This window comes from Exophiala bonariae (assembly GCF_035927105.1).
Source record: "Exophiala bonariae strain CCFEE 5792 chromosome Unknown scaffold_29, whole genome shotgun sequence".
Taxonomy (NCBI): domain Eukaryota; kingdom Fungi; phylum Ascomycota; class Eurotiomycetes; order Chaetothyriales; family Herpotrichiellaceae; genus Exophiala; species Exophiala bonariae.
Genome location: NW_027042504.1, coordinates 88,736 through 102,277, shown reverse-complemented (window position 1 = coordinate 102,277; position 13,542 = coordinate 88,736). Strand labels below are relative to the sequence as shown.

The following is a 13,542-nucleotide window of genomic DNA, read 5'->3' as shown; positions in this document are numbered from 1 at the left end:
TCACACAGGCTTCGCCGTAGTGTGGTGAACCGTCGAAACATGATCACGATTGCCCGCTCCCGATGGCTTCCATGCCGTGAACGCAATGAGGACACCACGTATGAGATCACCAGGACTGAGTGCATGTATCAAGGCACGTAGACCACTGTACTTCTTCCCTGGCGCAGCCGTTCCGTCCTGATACTCCTTGGAGTGGAAAGTAAAGTAAAAGCCGATTGTAAAGATCAAACTTTCGATCGACGTCAGTAGGGCGGGGAGTCCAACTGAGATATCGCGGAACGTGATTTTGGAATTGCCTGAGACTCTCGTGCTCACGATGCTGAAGATAAACTGCGAAGTGGGGTGTCAGTAAGACAACTTCGTGCTGGTCCCAAGCGCAGGTGGTGATGAGAGTTACTTACGCGCTGTAGAACTTGGATTGCGACGAATAGCTTAAATGCAATCAACTTCATGATCGCTCGCCGGCCCTCCATGAACTTCTTCAAGCGACGCTGGAATCTTAAGATTGCAATGAGTGCATAGACCATCGAGATTGTTTGAAGGACATTAAGCTAGTCGGAATGAGTCAGCCACCAGGACAAGACAAGGGAATCAAACTGGCTGGCTCACTATGATCTGCCCACGCTTTCCTTTCTTGGTTGTCGCACAGGCGTGACCAGTAGCCTGCAGGACCTCTTGGACGACGATGAGGATCGTATATATCACGACAAAGCCGAAAACGGTCCGCCATACCCGCTGCAAATTGTCAATCACCTTGAATTTCCAGGACCATCTTTGACTTACACGAAACCAGCGCAGACTACCTCCAGGGACCGGTCTTCCATCCTTGGTCGTGCTCTCCAGGTTGTGGAAGAACTCATCGCGATTGTGCGCCTCCGGCACAACGTAATGGACGTAGAGCAAGAATAAAGATGCAAGAGCATACGCCTCGTAGAGACTGGCTATCGGGTCCAAATATTCGGCCGCGTTGTAGGCATGCACGGCGATGAGTGCAATAGTGCAGAAAACCACTGGAGTCGAGATGATGCGAAAGATAGGCCGTTGTTCGTCCGGTGCCTTGTAACGCCGCAGATGTGGAATGGCTAGGCCGAGCCATAGAATAGCAGTGAGCGCGAAGCATGCATAGTTGATGTAAATGATGAGCTGTTTGAAAGTGAGAGATCCCGTTATCGGCTCGGCGTCTGTGGCGCTTGACCCTGGGGCTTCTGGACACTTGCCCATGATTTGAATCTGTAGAAAGCAGATGCAGGCAGAGATAGTGAGGATTGTGCGGGAAAACGTGTTGGATCGAGACCAGGAATGCTCCAAATGTTGCAAGTAGCGAAAAGTAGCGAAGAATTTTCCCGGTTGCGATAGCACACCCTGTCCGAGGTCCTAATATATGATGGACAATGGGATCTCAATCCAAGACTAAGTTGATTCGTGATATCGCAAGTCGAACAAATCAATTCGAACCTCGTGTCATACAACATAGCACTATGTCTTGTGAGGGAAGTCCTTCCCAACTAGGTTCGCGGCTGGACACCCATGAGCACTTCGGGCACAGAGAGCGGATTTGATGCCAGGGTGCCATGATTAAGACTAGTAAACTTAAGTCGGATGCATTAGATACGGGCTGGAATCTGATCCAGGCACTCCAGGGTGTATCTGGTGCCGAGAAACCACATGTTAGGAAGCCTTCACGAGCATACCAAACTTTGACCTTCAGCTCAATCCCTGTAACTGAGCCCTGCGATGCGAAACCTTACTAGCATTCGTGTTTTACTTCGGGCATTCCAAGCTAGTTCAAACGCTTGGACCTCGCAACCAATGAATTGATCGGCAGGGTAAGCGAACACGAACCACCGGCTGGCGATGCTTTTCCGGTCATGGAAGGCTGCTATTCAGCCACACGCTTTCCCCGTGTGTTCGATGAAAGTCTGGTTGCGCAATAAATATTGAAGCTTTACATGTGACGATATTGTACTGACAAAAGTAGATGTGTTTGAAGCTCTAAATTTACCTCCTGCTGTAAGGTTGTAACACTTTGCAATGGACAAGGCGTAAAAGGTCGTGAAATATGCCTAATCGGGAAGTGCTTTCGAGGTCCAACTGTACAACTGACTGCCCGAGACATAATTGTTTTCAACATCAGGTACGGCCTCAAAGGCCCAGCTTCGCCACCGTCTTCGCGACAATGTCCTCATACTGCTGCATCCCGCGTTCAAGCTTGCGCAATCCCGCCTTACGCACGTGGTAGACCACACCGGGTGTAGCAGTCTCGGACTCATCACTGTCACTGCCATCCTCTTCATCGCCACCTTTTTCATTCTTCTCTCGATCCACAACACACCGCATAAAATGCCGGTCGTGGGTGATGACTAGAAGTGCGCCTTCCCAGGACTTCAAAGCCTCGATTAAACCGTCGATCGTGTCGGCATCAAGATGGGTGGTAACTTCGTCTAGCACGATCAAATGCGGTGAGCTGTGAAACACCTGGGCCAGGGCGACGCGGACTCTTTGGCCACCGGAGAGTGATGACAATGGCACTTCGGCGACGATATTGCCTCGAAGTCCGAGTTTCGCAAGCAACCCCCGGGCGGCTTGTTCATCTCCAGTCCAATCTTCTTGCTGCATCAGATGTGACAATGCGGTTTTTTCAGGTTGTTGCTTTCCCAATTCTTCGAGCTCTTCAACAGCATGCTGCGAATAACATGCGACTCGAGCCTTGGAATGAACTGTGATTGAGCCTTTGGTCGGTCTCGGGGTGCCTCCCGATGTGGCGCCCATCAATAGTTTGACCATGGTTGACTTGCCGCTTCCATTCAATCCAGCGAGTCCGATCCGGTCGCCAGGATGCATGACTAGGTCAATATCCTTGAGTTGCCAAATACCAGACTTGGGGTAGGTAAAAGAGACCTTTTCGAAACTGAAGAGCGGTCCGGGATGTCGCAACTCGGTAGGCTGGTCGGGAAGCGTGATGTTGACTGGTGGGTCGAAGCCAGGAATCTCTATCTCTGCTCGGGTTGAGTTGAAGAAGCCCATTCTATCACTGACTTTGAATCGTCCTCCAGTCGCACTAACTTCCATTCCAGATCTCTCGTCAATTTTTTTTCTCCGCGATGCTGCTTGTTTCAACTTCTTGTCATCTCCCGTACGTTTTGCAGCTTTGATATTCTTGGTGACGGTATCTTCCATATGTTTGGTCTTCTTTTCTTGAGCGGCAGCCATTTTGGTCATTCGCCGGATCTGACGACGTTTCTCATTCTCATATTCGGTTAAGTTCCCCTTGAAAACTTCCAGAGTCTTTGCAGGGGTCAGCCGAACCAAGAGTAACTCCTGAGCAACCGCATCGGCAAAGTCTCTGTCGTGAGTTACTACTACCACCGAAGTTTTGGATAAAGAGGTTTCGACATAACGTTGCAACCAGACAATAGCCGGAAGGTCCAAGAAATTCGTGGGCTCGTCCAGCATCAAAACATCGGTATTTTGAATGAGTGCACATGCTAAATCACACCTCGTTCGCCAACCCCCGGAAAGAGAAGTAAACTGTTTCTCAATCTGTGCTTCCGAAAATCCCAGGCCCAAAAGCACCGTTCTCGCTCGAGACTCAGTACTCCCGGCATCCATGGATTCCAAAGCTAGCCTAGTAGCCTCCAGCATTTCAATGCCAGTCTTGACTGCTTCTTGTTCATCATCAATATTGGATTGCTCGAGGCTGCCCAAATTAGCAAATATCATCCAGAAGTATCGATGCAATCACCGTTCCTGTGCTGCGTTGAGAGAATTCTCTTTCTCGATGAGGACTTGTCTAGCCTTTGAGCCTCTTGCACCACTTCGGCGAGCAGCTATCAATTGGGCCTCTGCCAATTCCTGTTTGGCTTCGTCTACCTTGAGAGCGAGTACGGTCTGCACGATTTTCTTGGAGTCTGCCTTCTCCTCGATCGCCGCAGACAAGCCTGAAAAGGAATTAACAGGTCATTTTTGAATCCCTCCTTGGTGACTTACTATTCGCCGTTTTCAAGGCTCGTTCTCGCCGCTGGTCGCTCCTTGTCACATGATCCAGTACAGATCGCGATGGATCTTCTGGCTCAACCGGGTCCGTCAACGCATCAGAGCTGACCCTTGTCTGGCCCAGGAGGAGAAGGCGAAGGTTACTGGGGACACCTGGCACCCGCCTCTCTGCCAGTGCTCGTAGCAATGAACTTTTCCCAGTTCCATTGCGACCAGCAAGGACGTAATGAACGCCTTCAACAATGCGCAGATGGATATGGTCCAGCAGTTCCCGCCCACCCACGGATAGCGTCAAATCCTTGACATCGATATCTTTCGACGAAGGTGCATCGACCGCGTCGACGTGAAACCGACTTTGTTGGCTTGTGACTACCAGGTTACCATCCTCTGCACCCTGCACGCCTTTGGACAATTTCGACGGCTTGGGCATGGTTGTTAGACGGACTCAGATCAGTAGATAGGTAGGTTGGGCTCAGGATAGTCGGGTGGAAAACAAATAAGAGTAGTTTGCATTAAGGTAGCACCTTATCCAGTGCACACTATCTTGCATGAAGCCAGCCTTGAAGTTATACCAAGTTTTGTTGGTTTTGACGATCACCTCGGTTGCACATGCCGAAACTTGGAGATTTTCTGGGAAAGGCGAACCAGTGGGTTAGACTCACGCTGTTACGATGCCGAAGGAGTGACTCAGAGCCTTAGCAGTCGCAGATTAGTCCGTACTGACCTCGAGTTCTTACTGGACTCTAAAAAGAGATACGCGAGGATGAACTGTGACTTCTGTACGCAGTTGCCCGTAGCAGATCGCCCATGACTCATGGAGGTGTTGGTTGTGCAAGAAACTCTGCAGAAATCGCGTCATTGGAGACGAGTGTTGTGTTTGCGAGCTGAGGTGACATTGCAGTATCTTTGTAGAGCTTAGCGTAATAGCAACGACGCCTGAGGCATGACTCACTAGAAGATTTGTGCTGCCGAACGCCTAAAAGAGGTGGAGAGTCCCCTCGGCAAATTAGTTAAGTCACACGCTCGCACCGGTTCCCCAGGCGGGTAATGGCCCCTATAATCCCGCTGCGGGGCGACACAGAAAGGATATTTGTCTAGGTCCCTGACTACCTAGGCGGGTCACTATGATGCACTCAGTCAGTGAGATATGAAGGTTGTATTGCACGCAAATCTGCACCAACTGACTAGTATTGTATCCTGGTATCAATGTTCTGGTCTATGTCAATTCCATGACCTGCCACGACACGGACTATCTAAAGGATCACCGGCATTAAACCGATGCCTAGTATGTATCATACTTCTGAAGCTTCATGTTTGATATCTGATCGTAAGCCCATCGCGAATATCACTTTACGCGTCATTAGGTAAACACAGGTGAAAGTGTCTCGACTGAATTCAATGTCGTCACCTCTCTCACTTGATTCCTCTTCCAACTAAACCATTCGAGCTTTCACCTTTGTGATGTCTCTTGCGATCTCCTGGGCAATACCATTTGACCGTCCGTGGTGGAAGCTCGACTAAATTGACACACTCCATATGAAACCACTGTCCAAAGTCGCACTGTTGTAAATATGTCAGTGGATTTGGCAAAGAAATATGAAGTAGATCCCACTTACTTTGTCATCCAATTCGCAGCAAATCATTTCTCCCCAACTGACATCTCCACATAGACAGTAGCGTTCTTCATCCGGGTCAACAAGTTCTTGCCGTCCATCCACATCTATACGTATTTGTGGCAGATGATCCGCGGAGGCTGTAGCAGATTTGGGGGTTGTCTTCTGCTGTTTGGTAGGCTTGGTCTTACGTTTGCTGACACTAACAGCTGCACCGCCATCTTGACTGCTCTGCATCACGGTGCCCGGAGCATCTCTCTTACTGCGACGACTGGCCGCCGTGGCTTTCGGGCTAGGCTCAACACCAGGTGTCTTTTGCCCAGCCAGTGAAGGTGTCATGGAAGCACGTCGACTTGTCCGGGTTTGTGGTTGGGGCTCAACAGAGGCTGCTGTTGAGCGACGCGATGGTGGTCGTGAAGTCGCTGGTGGGGTATGTTCAGTTTTTGGTGCCACACTGGTACGTTGAACACTAGCGGCACGGGTAGTGGGAGCAGGGGTTGGGTCCTTGGATGTTGGTGGTGGTACATCGGAGACATTCAACTTGAGTGGAATTTTGATGATCCCAGCACTTGAGGGCTGTGATTGAAGTTGTGTTGAAGGTGGTTCGATGCTCGCTGATGGTGAGGTCGAGGGAGGTACAGATTCGGGACTCGCTGCCAAAGGCGAAGGCTTAGGGGCAATCTTCGGTCGCTTTCTCGTAGTGTCAGGCTCTGCAGAGGGCGATGCCGATGAGGTGGGCGTTGTCTCAGCCTTGCGCTTCCTTGACGTTTTCTCGGTAGGTTTCTTGCCTGTATTTTGGCCGTTAGTAGTCGGCGTACTAGCACTTCTACTTAAAGAGGCAAGCGCCGAAGCAAATGGAGTAGTGAAGAGAGTGCGGAATTTGGAGCCGATATCACCAAGTCGTCGAGCTGCGAGTTCAGCTTCCTGGGCTGCAAGGGCAGCTTGCGACTGGGCGACAACCTCCTTCTTGTCCTTCTTGGGTTCCGACTTCCTTCCCGCCTTGGGCTTTGGCATAGGTGTCACGCTGCTCGGGGTGACGGTGACGGCTGCCAACTTCTCCCCGGGCGGCGTCTCTTGTGAAGATGACGAGACTGATGACTCTTGACGAATTAAGTCGGGAGACTTTTTGGCAAATTTGTCTGCTTTCTCAGGATTCTCAATGCTCTCGATGGCTTCCACCTTGGCAACCTTCTGGGCTTTTTGAACTTTGGTTTTGGCTTTCTCAATGCCATCGAGGTCGATGAAATCGGTGCCTTCGGTCCCCGCTAAGGCTTTGGCACGCCAATAATTCTCCCATCCTCGGCCGTTCTCAGCAAGCTCTCTACGTATCATGACATCGCTGGGCACCCAACTGAGGTTTTTCTTCATTCGTTTCCTTATATTATACATCTCGTACTCGGTCAAGTGTGTCCAGGGCTTCCACTTGCTCCCAATCGCAGCATCTTCTGGGGGAGGAGTGGGCCTCTGGGAGGGCTCGGTAGTCTCGCGGGCTTGACGGGCCTTTTCAATTGCTGATATCGACTTTTCCCTATGATTCGTGGTTGATGTTGATGCAGGTGTTTTTGGCTGCTTGGGCTTCGAAACCGGCTTGGGGGGCGATGGTGGTGGCGAATCCCAATCAGACACCTCGGTGCTTGCGATGGGTGAATCCGGGTCATATGGAGGCATCACTTCACCAGGAACGGTGATTCGGCGGCTGCGAGGTCTCTTGAGGATGGCTGCTGCCACAGCATTTCCTCGAGGAGGATTAAGTGTTAGTCTTGCTGACGTACCGTTCTCAATCTTTCTCCCACTCCGTGAGCGCTTGACTTGTGTTGATGGCTGAGGTGGCGGAGTAGGATCTCGTAGAGGAGGTTTTGGAATTGCGTTCAACTTGGCAATGATGCTCTTCAATCTATTCTGATGCCTCTCTGCGACGTCAAATAGTCTGCAGGCTTCGGCATATGATGAGTCTCTGGAATTCAAAGCCATATCCAATTGTGAAGAAATCTGATCTCGTAGATCTTGTGGGTCTGGTCGGCTAGCCGGAGGCAGAGATGGCAGTGATCCATACTGTTTTGTCAATTCATCCAACGACGAGGAGGCGGATTGATATGCCTCATCGAGGCCATGGATCAAGGTGAGCGAGCGAATGAGGTCTGCGGGGAGATATTCGGTGTAGTCAAGGAAGTCTGTGACAGCAGCCTGAGCATCAGGATCGACCGCACGGTCATGGGTGAGGTCAGCCATAGTGACCATTGAGGCTGATTGTCACCGGAGCTGTGACATTGAGGCAGATTTCGGATGTGGGTTGGCGGATGATATACCACAGAGGAAGTGCTGAGGGCAAATGGCAGGTAGTGTGGGGGAGGATTGACGACTGCAGGTAGCCTGCTCCGCGGCTGTAAGTATGCTGGGTCGTGTTTTCGAAAGATGGAGGGGATGTCTATACGCAATTATTAATGGCTTCCAAATAGATTCCGCATTTACACCGTACAGATTGTTGAGGGGCGCGATGTTATGCAGCTGATGGGTGGTGGTGTTCAGTCGCGATGGAAGTCGACGTGTATCTCAGACTGTGTCCCCGATTATTGTTCCGTCTCCAAAAGCGGTGAGATTCGGCAGAATGACATTAGTGACACACTAATTCACGTGACTGCTCCAGCGGGTCCTGCTCCTAAGGTTACCCGTACTCACTGAGGTCAGTTCCTCGCGATTACCACCAGCCTTGTTACCATTTAATATTTAGATCATGTCACATCATATCGTAAATCAATAATGTAGAGGGAGAAATCCTTCGAAATGACTGGAAGTCGATCGAGAGCAAACTTCTTTCGGGATTGTACAGCAGTGCTACCCAACCATTTGCCGCGGCTTCGTTGTGCACCCAAGGCTACTTTCCGAATATATTTGTTCTAGATCGCTCAGGGTCAAAGTCAAGCGCGGCTCCCTCTTTCCTTGTGGTCACTGAGGTGGGCGATATTGATGTTGTTTGTACTCAGTGGCCTCCTGAGACTAGTAGTGACTCTCATGTGATCTTCATGCCAAAGATTACCTGTCAAGGTCTCTTCCTTTCTTTCTGCACAGTTATCCCCTTGCGCTCTCAACCTTTCACTTCGCCCCAAAACTTCTACCGTCTTTATCATCCTCCAATACACTCGTCTCAGTCTTTGGCTTTTACTTACACACTATCAAAGATGGAGACAAATCCTCAAGATCGTTTAGCAAACCTGTTCGCTGGTAGGCCTCTCCCAGTAACAGGCAAGTCTGGCGCACCTCACTTCTCTGAGCAAGAACTTCAAGAGAAGCGAGAGAAAGATCAACCAAAACCAAAATGGCAACTGCCACTGGCTGCAGAGTTTCCTCGTCAGATTCCCAAGGCCAGGGGTCCAAAGCCTCAACCCACTAGGGAACTCCTTACCAGCTCTGATGATGATGACGACTATGTCTCTTCCTTCTCGCAGAAGCCGTCAATGAAGACCACAGCCGAACAATTTTCCAAGTCAAAGAGTCGCGGGTCTGATGCTTCTGGTGGTCATCAGAGCAATCCTCCAGCCAACATCAACCCAGAGTACATCCACCAAGGAAAGAGCACCACCAAACGCTCAAAATATGCCCAAAACAGTGTGAGAAACACGAATGATCATCCATCAGATCCCGCAGCATTCCCAATCACCGGCAACTTCTGTCAATTTGGTCTCGCAGCCAAATTTCCTTATAAGTATATGAATGATGTTCACGACAGAGTATCACGTCATTTTTTCGCCAGCAACAAATTCTTCAGCCGGACTTGGGACTTGTAAGTACTCAGCATCGCTCCTCTGACTTTCTCACTTCTATTCGTGCAAGTGACAATTTTTCGACCGTTGTAGAATTGTTAAGAGGCTGATCGAAACGTCACACAGGTATTACCTCACTCCTTCTTATTCTCTAGGCGGCAAACCTCTGGTCATGGTTCCGCATGCTCAATTTCAAGCACTCATCAAGGAGATCGGCTATAAACTCAAAATTGACGTTTCTGTTCCAGACTTTCCTTTCACTCTCACATTCCGAGATGATGGCACACCACAACCAAAGCTATTGGGGACTTCGCATTCGCGCGAGGAGGCTGGAGAACTCCAAAATTCTATTCCTTCAGCATCAGTCAACCATGGAGAATGTCCTCCAGGTGCGTCAGATGCCTTGGCCAAGCGCTACATAGAGTTCAAAACCATGTGCCAGGAGGCAATGATCGCAAGCAAAAAGAAAGGTACAGCCATCAAGAAGAGAAGAGAAGAAGACCGACTTTTGGATGTGGGAGATTTGCACAAGCAGCTTCGACGTTGTCAAAGATATCTTGGTCTCCGACCCACAACTGGTCGCGTCCGTGATCCAGACTCCGCCATGTCATGGGATGAACAGGAAGACTTTCGCGTTCAGCAGTTGAAGGAAGCTAGAATCATCCTCAATCCGCTCAATGTCAGCACCCCTGCAGAATACCCTTTCCACAACGAACCAGTGCTTATCTCCTTCGATGTCGAGGCATACGAGAGAGCACACAATCTCATTACTGAAATCGGCGTTAGCACTCTAGATACCTTGGATCTTGTCGGCATCCCACCTGGCATAGGCGGTATCAATTGGCTCGATCAAATTCGATCGCGACATTTCAGAATCATCGGACGAGAGCACTTGAGAAACAAAGACTTTTGTCCTGGCGATCCAGATGCCTTCCAATTTGGAAAATCTGAGTTCATTGATCTGAGTGAAGCTGCAGAAAAGGTTGATGGATGTTTTAAGTGGCCATTCTCAGTTCAGTTCAAGCATGCCAGTCTCGTGGATCCCTGGACGCTGCCCCCAAAGGGTGGTAACGATGTCATGGTGGCAAGTGATTCTCAGTTTGGAGGTGTTGGCACGGCTCCGACCAACAAGGAGCAAGACAAAGCCAACAGAGCCGCCGTTGACAGCGTTTTGAATGGACAAGGAGACACCACTGCCATCCAGCAAGCCATCGACATGAAGCAGGCATCCCAGACCGATCCAGAAGTCATGCAGCGCGGCCCAAAAGAGCGAAAGCTCCTCATCGTCGGTCATGCAGTTGGTGGCGATTTAAATTTCTTGAAGGAGATCGGCAGCAAAATCTTCAGCTCATCAAGAAAGACTTATCCAGTTGCAGCAATGGACATGATGGGAACAGGTGAAGGCGAGTCAAAAGTAATGGCTTCCATTCTCGAAGCACTTGATACGGGCTCATTGTACCGTATTGTTAAGCAAGAGTCACAGCCACGGAATCTGGCCTCGATCCTGAGTGATCTTGGCCGGCCATGTTTGTTCATGCATAATGGCGGCAATGATGCCAGATACACCTTGGAAGCACTGGTTAGCATGACTTTGAAAGCGAGACGAAACGATGACGAAACCCAATCTCAGCAGCAAGCTGCGACGAAGACGGACCCTGCAAACGATGGATGGAACGTCGGACCTATCTCAAGTGCTCCGGGCGAAGAAGAAAAGTGGAGTGCAGGCCAAGATGGCTCTGCAACCAACCTACCACTGACTAGCAAGCCCAAGAAGGAAGAACTAGATGACTTTGAAGCCGCAATATTAGCATCCTCAGGCTCTGAAGCATCCCCACCTCGCCCGAAGGACAACACAATCGGCACGCTATTGGAGAAGATGAAGTTCGACGATGGAGGTGAGCCTAAAAGTCTGTTTGGAAAAAGACCTCACAAGAAGTGGTAGAGGATTCCTTTATTGCAATGGACAATGCTGGGGGAGAAGGGAGCACAGCTCGATATGACGGGTATTGCCCACAGAGATCTCAACTTGGTAGCGGTCAGTGCATACCTAGTTGCTGGATGCTCCTGCTCCGCTTTGCGACGAAGCCGCAAACTGTTAGAGTTGTTCAAACGACTGAACGCAGCGGAAAGGAGCGAGGTTTGAAATGGTCGGTGAAAGACAGCTGAAGTCTCAATCACAGTAGACACTTGCCGTCGAGTGGCAGTGATGAATTATGTCTTTCGTGCATTCAGCATCTTCAAGATACCACCAAGAAAATGGTGCAATATTTCTTATTGCCCTTACACTTCCTTGATCTGTACAGTGAGTAGCTCCTCCAGGTCATTCCATGCCTTCCAGGATTCCCAACGCCTTGTAATGCTGCTATGCTGTTGTAACACTTGGTGTATATATGGCATTCGCCGCCTCGTCTGTCGTCTCCGGCACAACCACAGACAAAATCACCAACTCGCCTTCTTCACGCCTGGCAAGCACCCATCCAGCGCATGTTCTCGGAACTTGTACTATAAAATCGAAACACTCTCGTCAATAATGATCTATTCGGACATGTTTCCCCATCAACCCTCCGTTCCATACATGTTCATATACATTATACATGATACAAATATGAATCCAAAGGGGGAGAACTTGGTATGCAGGGAAGAAGAACATACCCGACCCATTCTGAAGGCGCGGAGCACACCCCTCGCGACGCCGCCCTCGACGCAGCGGTTCTTGATCTGCGTCGGCCGCGTGTACGCGTGCATCTGGCTGAGTTGCAGGGCGGCGCGATTGCGGATCGTCTGTGGCAGCGACGTGTTGCGGAGGAGGTAGCGCAGAGCTTGTCTGGTGCGCGGCGAGAAGAAAGAGGTGGTTAGCTTTAGTTTTGTTTCTGGGTTGTTGCGTGAGGATGGGAGGATGGATGGGGAGACAGAGGTGTGGGCGGGTGGGTGTCTGCTCTACCTCTGTGGTTCGTGCTGCTCAAAGACTTTCCGCTTGGTGTGGTCGCGGATGATTCTGATGTTCACGAAGGCGCCCAGGTCGAGCTTTTTGGCCCGGAACGGGGCGTGCACCGGCATGGTGTTTGGTGGTGGTAAGGAGGAGGAGGATTGGGGAGAGAGAGAGGATGCGTGGGAGAAGTGGGTTGTTGCTTTATCGTGGTGGACTTTGATGATTGTGCGTCGCTTTCATATCTTTCATATGTACAGCATCACATGTAGTTGCTCAAAGCTGCGATTCCGTTGATGAAGTTCATATCGAGGTTCCGCCAATGGGAGTAAAGCTTGGCTACAAATTATCCGGGCACGTGATATCACTTGTTGGTGGTTTTTCAGCCTCGATCTTCAGCATTCTACACAAATGGACCTTGACCCTTCGGTCTTGGGGTGGCAGTTTCTAGTGTCTCAAGAACTGCCAAATGAGAGATATCAAGCAGAGCAAGGTCGCTGCGAAGCTGTGGGCAAATCGAGATACCTTGAGTTGCCATTCTCGCACTAGCCGACACAGAGCATCTTTCCACTAGGGGGAGAGAAACATACGATTAGTTCAAACATCACGGCCAGAATGACACGGCTGCTAGTTCAGATACAGTGACGCAGGCACGCACCAAGATATGCAGGTTTTTGGGGCCAGAAACATGATGGTACATATTTGCTATGTTATTGTACAAATCCCGAAGTGATCGTAAGTCTCTGTCTCAGTGAAAAACGTTAAGTGGCAGGGGACAATTCACAATATGGCGATCAATACCGAGAAATGTATCGATCCAAAATCCCACGCAATGGAAAGTGCGGCTGGATTACTCAATATTCGCCAGTGCTGAGCTGTGAGAATACGAGAATCTCCTCTCGAGCCAATCTCAAGTCGATGTCATTTGCTATGAGCGATGAGATACGGATATATCTATTGGCGGATTGGTAAGGAAGTTCGTAAGTCGCTGGTAAAATTTACCCTTAGAAAGAGGCATGTGTGGGTGTTGGCAGTGCTTCAACGCTCACAGTCCAAGTCCACTTACCGCGTCGTGGGCAAGATTGATCTAATGGCTGGGCGGGTTCCATCATGAATTCTCCTATCCCTCATTGCAGCCGAAGTCTGGAAGTAGTTCTATGTCAGCCTGAGAAACTGATGTGGACATCCAGGTAGAGTAAGTCCCAGAGCAGAGAGAGATAAGCGTCCTTGGTGGTAAGTTCTAAGCTTTTAG

General features: G+C 50.0%; 3 protein-coding genes across 3 annotated transcripts; 1 reads left to right on the top strand and 2 right to left on the bottom strand.

Annotated features, from left to right (window-relative positions):
- On the bottom strand, positions 1-1,221 carry LTR84_007350 (uncharacterized protein; the record flags this gene model as incomplete). The annotated part of the gene is made up of 4 exons (XM_064850903.1): positions 1-330; positions 402-551; positions 610-735; positions 784-1,221. The coding sequence occupies 4 exons, from the start codon at positions 1,219-1,221 to the stop codon at positions 1-3; spliced, it is 1,044 nt and encodes a 347-aa protein (XP_064702172.1).
- Positions 1,222-2,142: 921 nt separating this feature from the next.
- LTR84_007349 (uncharacterized protein) lies at positions 2,143-4,423 on the bottom strand (the record flags this gene model as incomplete). The annotated part of the gene is made up of 3 exons (XM_064850902.1): positions 2,143-3,697; positions 3,743-3,938; positions 3,988-4,423. The coding sequence occupies 3 exons, from the start codon at positions 4,421-4,423 to the stop codon at positions 2,143-2,145; spliced, it is 2,187 nt and encodes a 728-aa protein (XP_064702171.1).
- A 4,359-nt stretch (positions 4,424-8,782) lies between these two features.
- LTR84_007348 (uncharacterized protein) lies at positions 8,783-11,306 on the top strand (the record flags this gene model as incomplete). Its single annotated transcript, XM_064850901.1, has 2 exons — positions 8,783-9,384; positions 9,491-11,306. The coding sequence occupies 2 exons, from the start codon at positions 8,783-8,785 to the stop codon at positions 11,304-11,306; spliced, it is 2,418 nt and encodes an 805-aa protein (XP_064702170.1).
- Between the last annotated feature and the right edge of the window lie 2,236 nt (positions 11,307-13,542).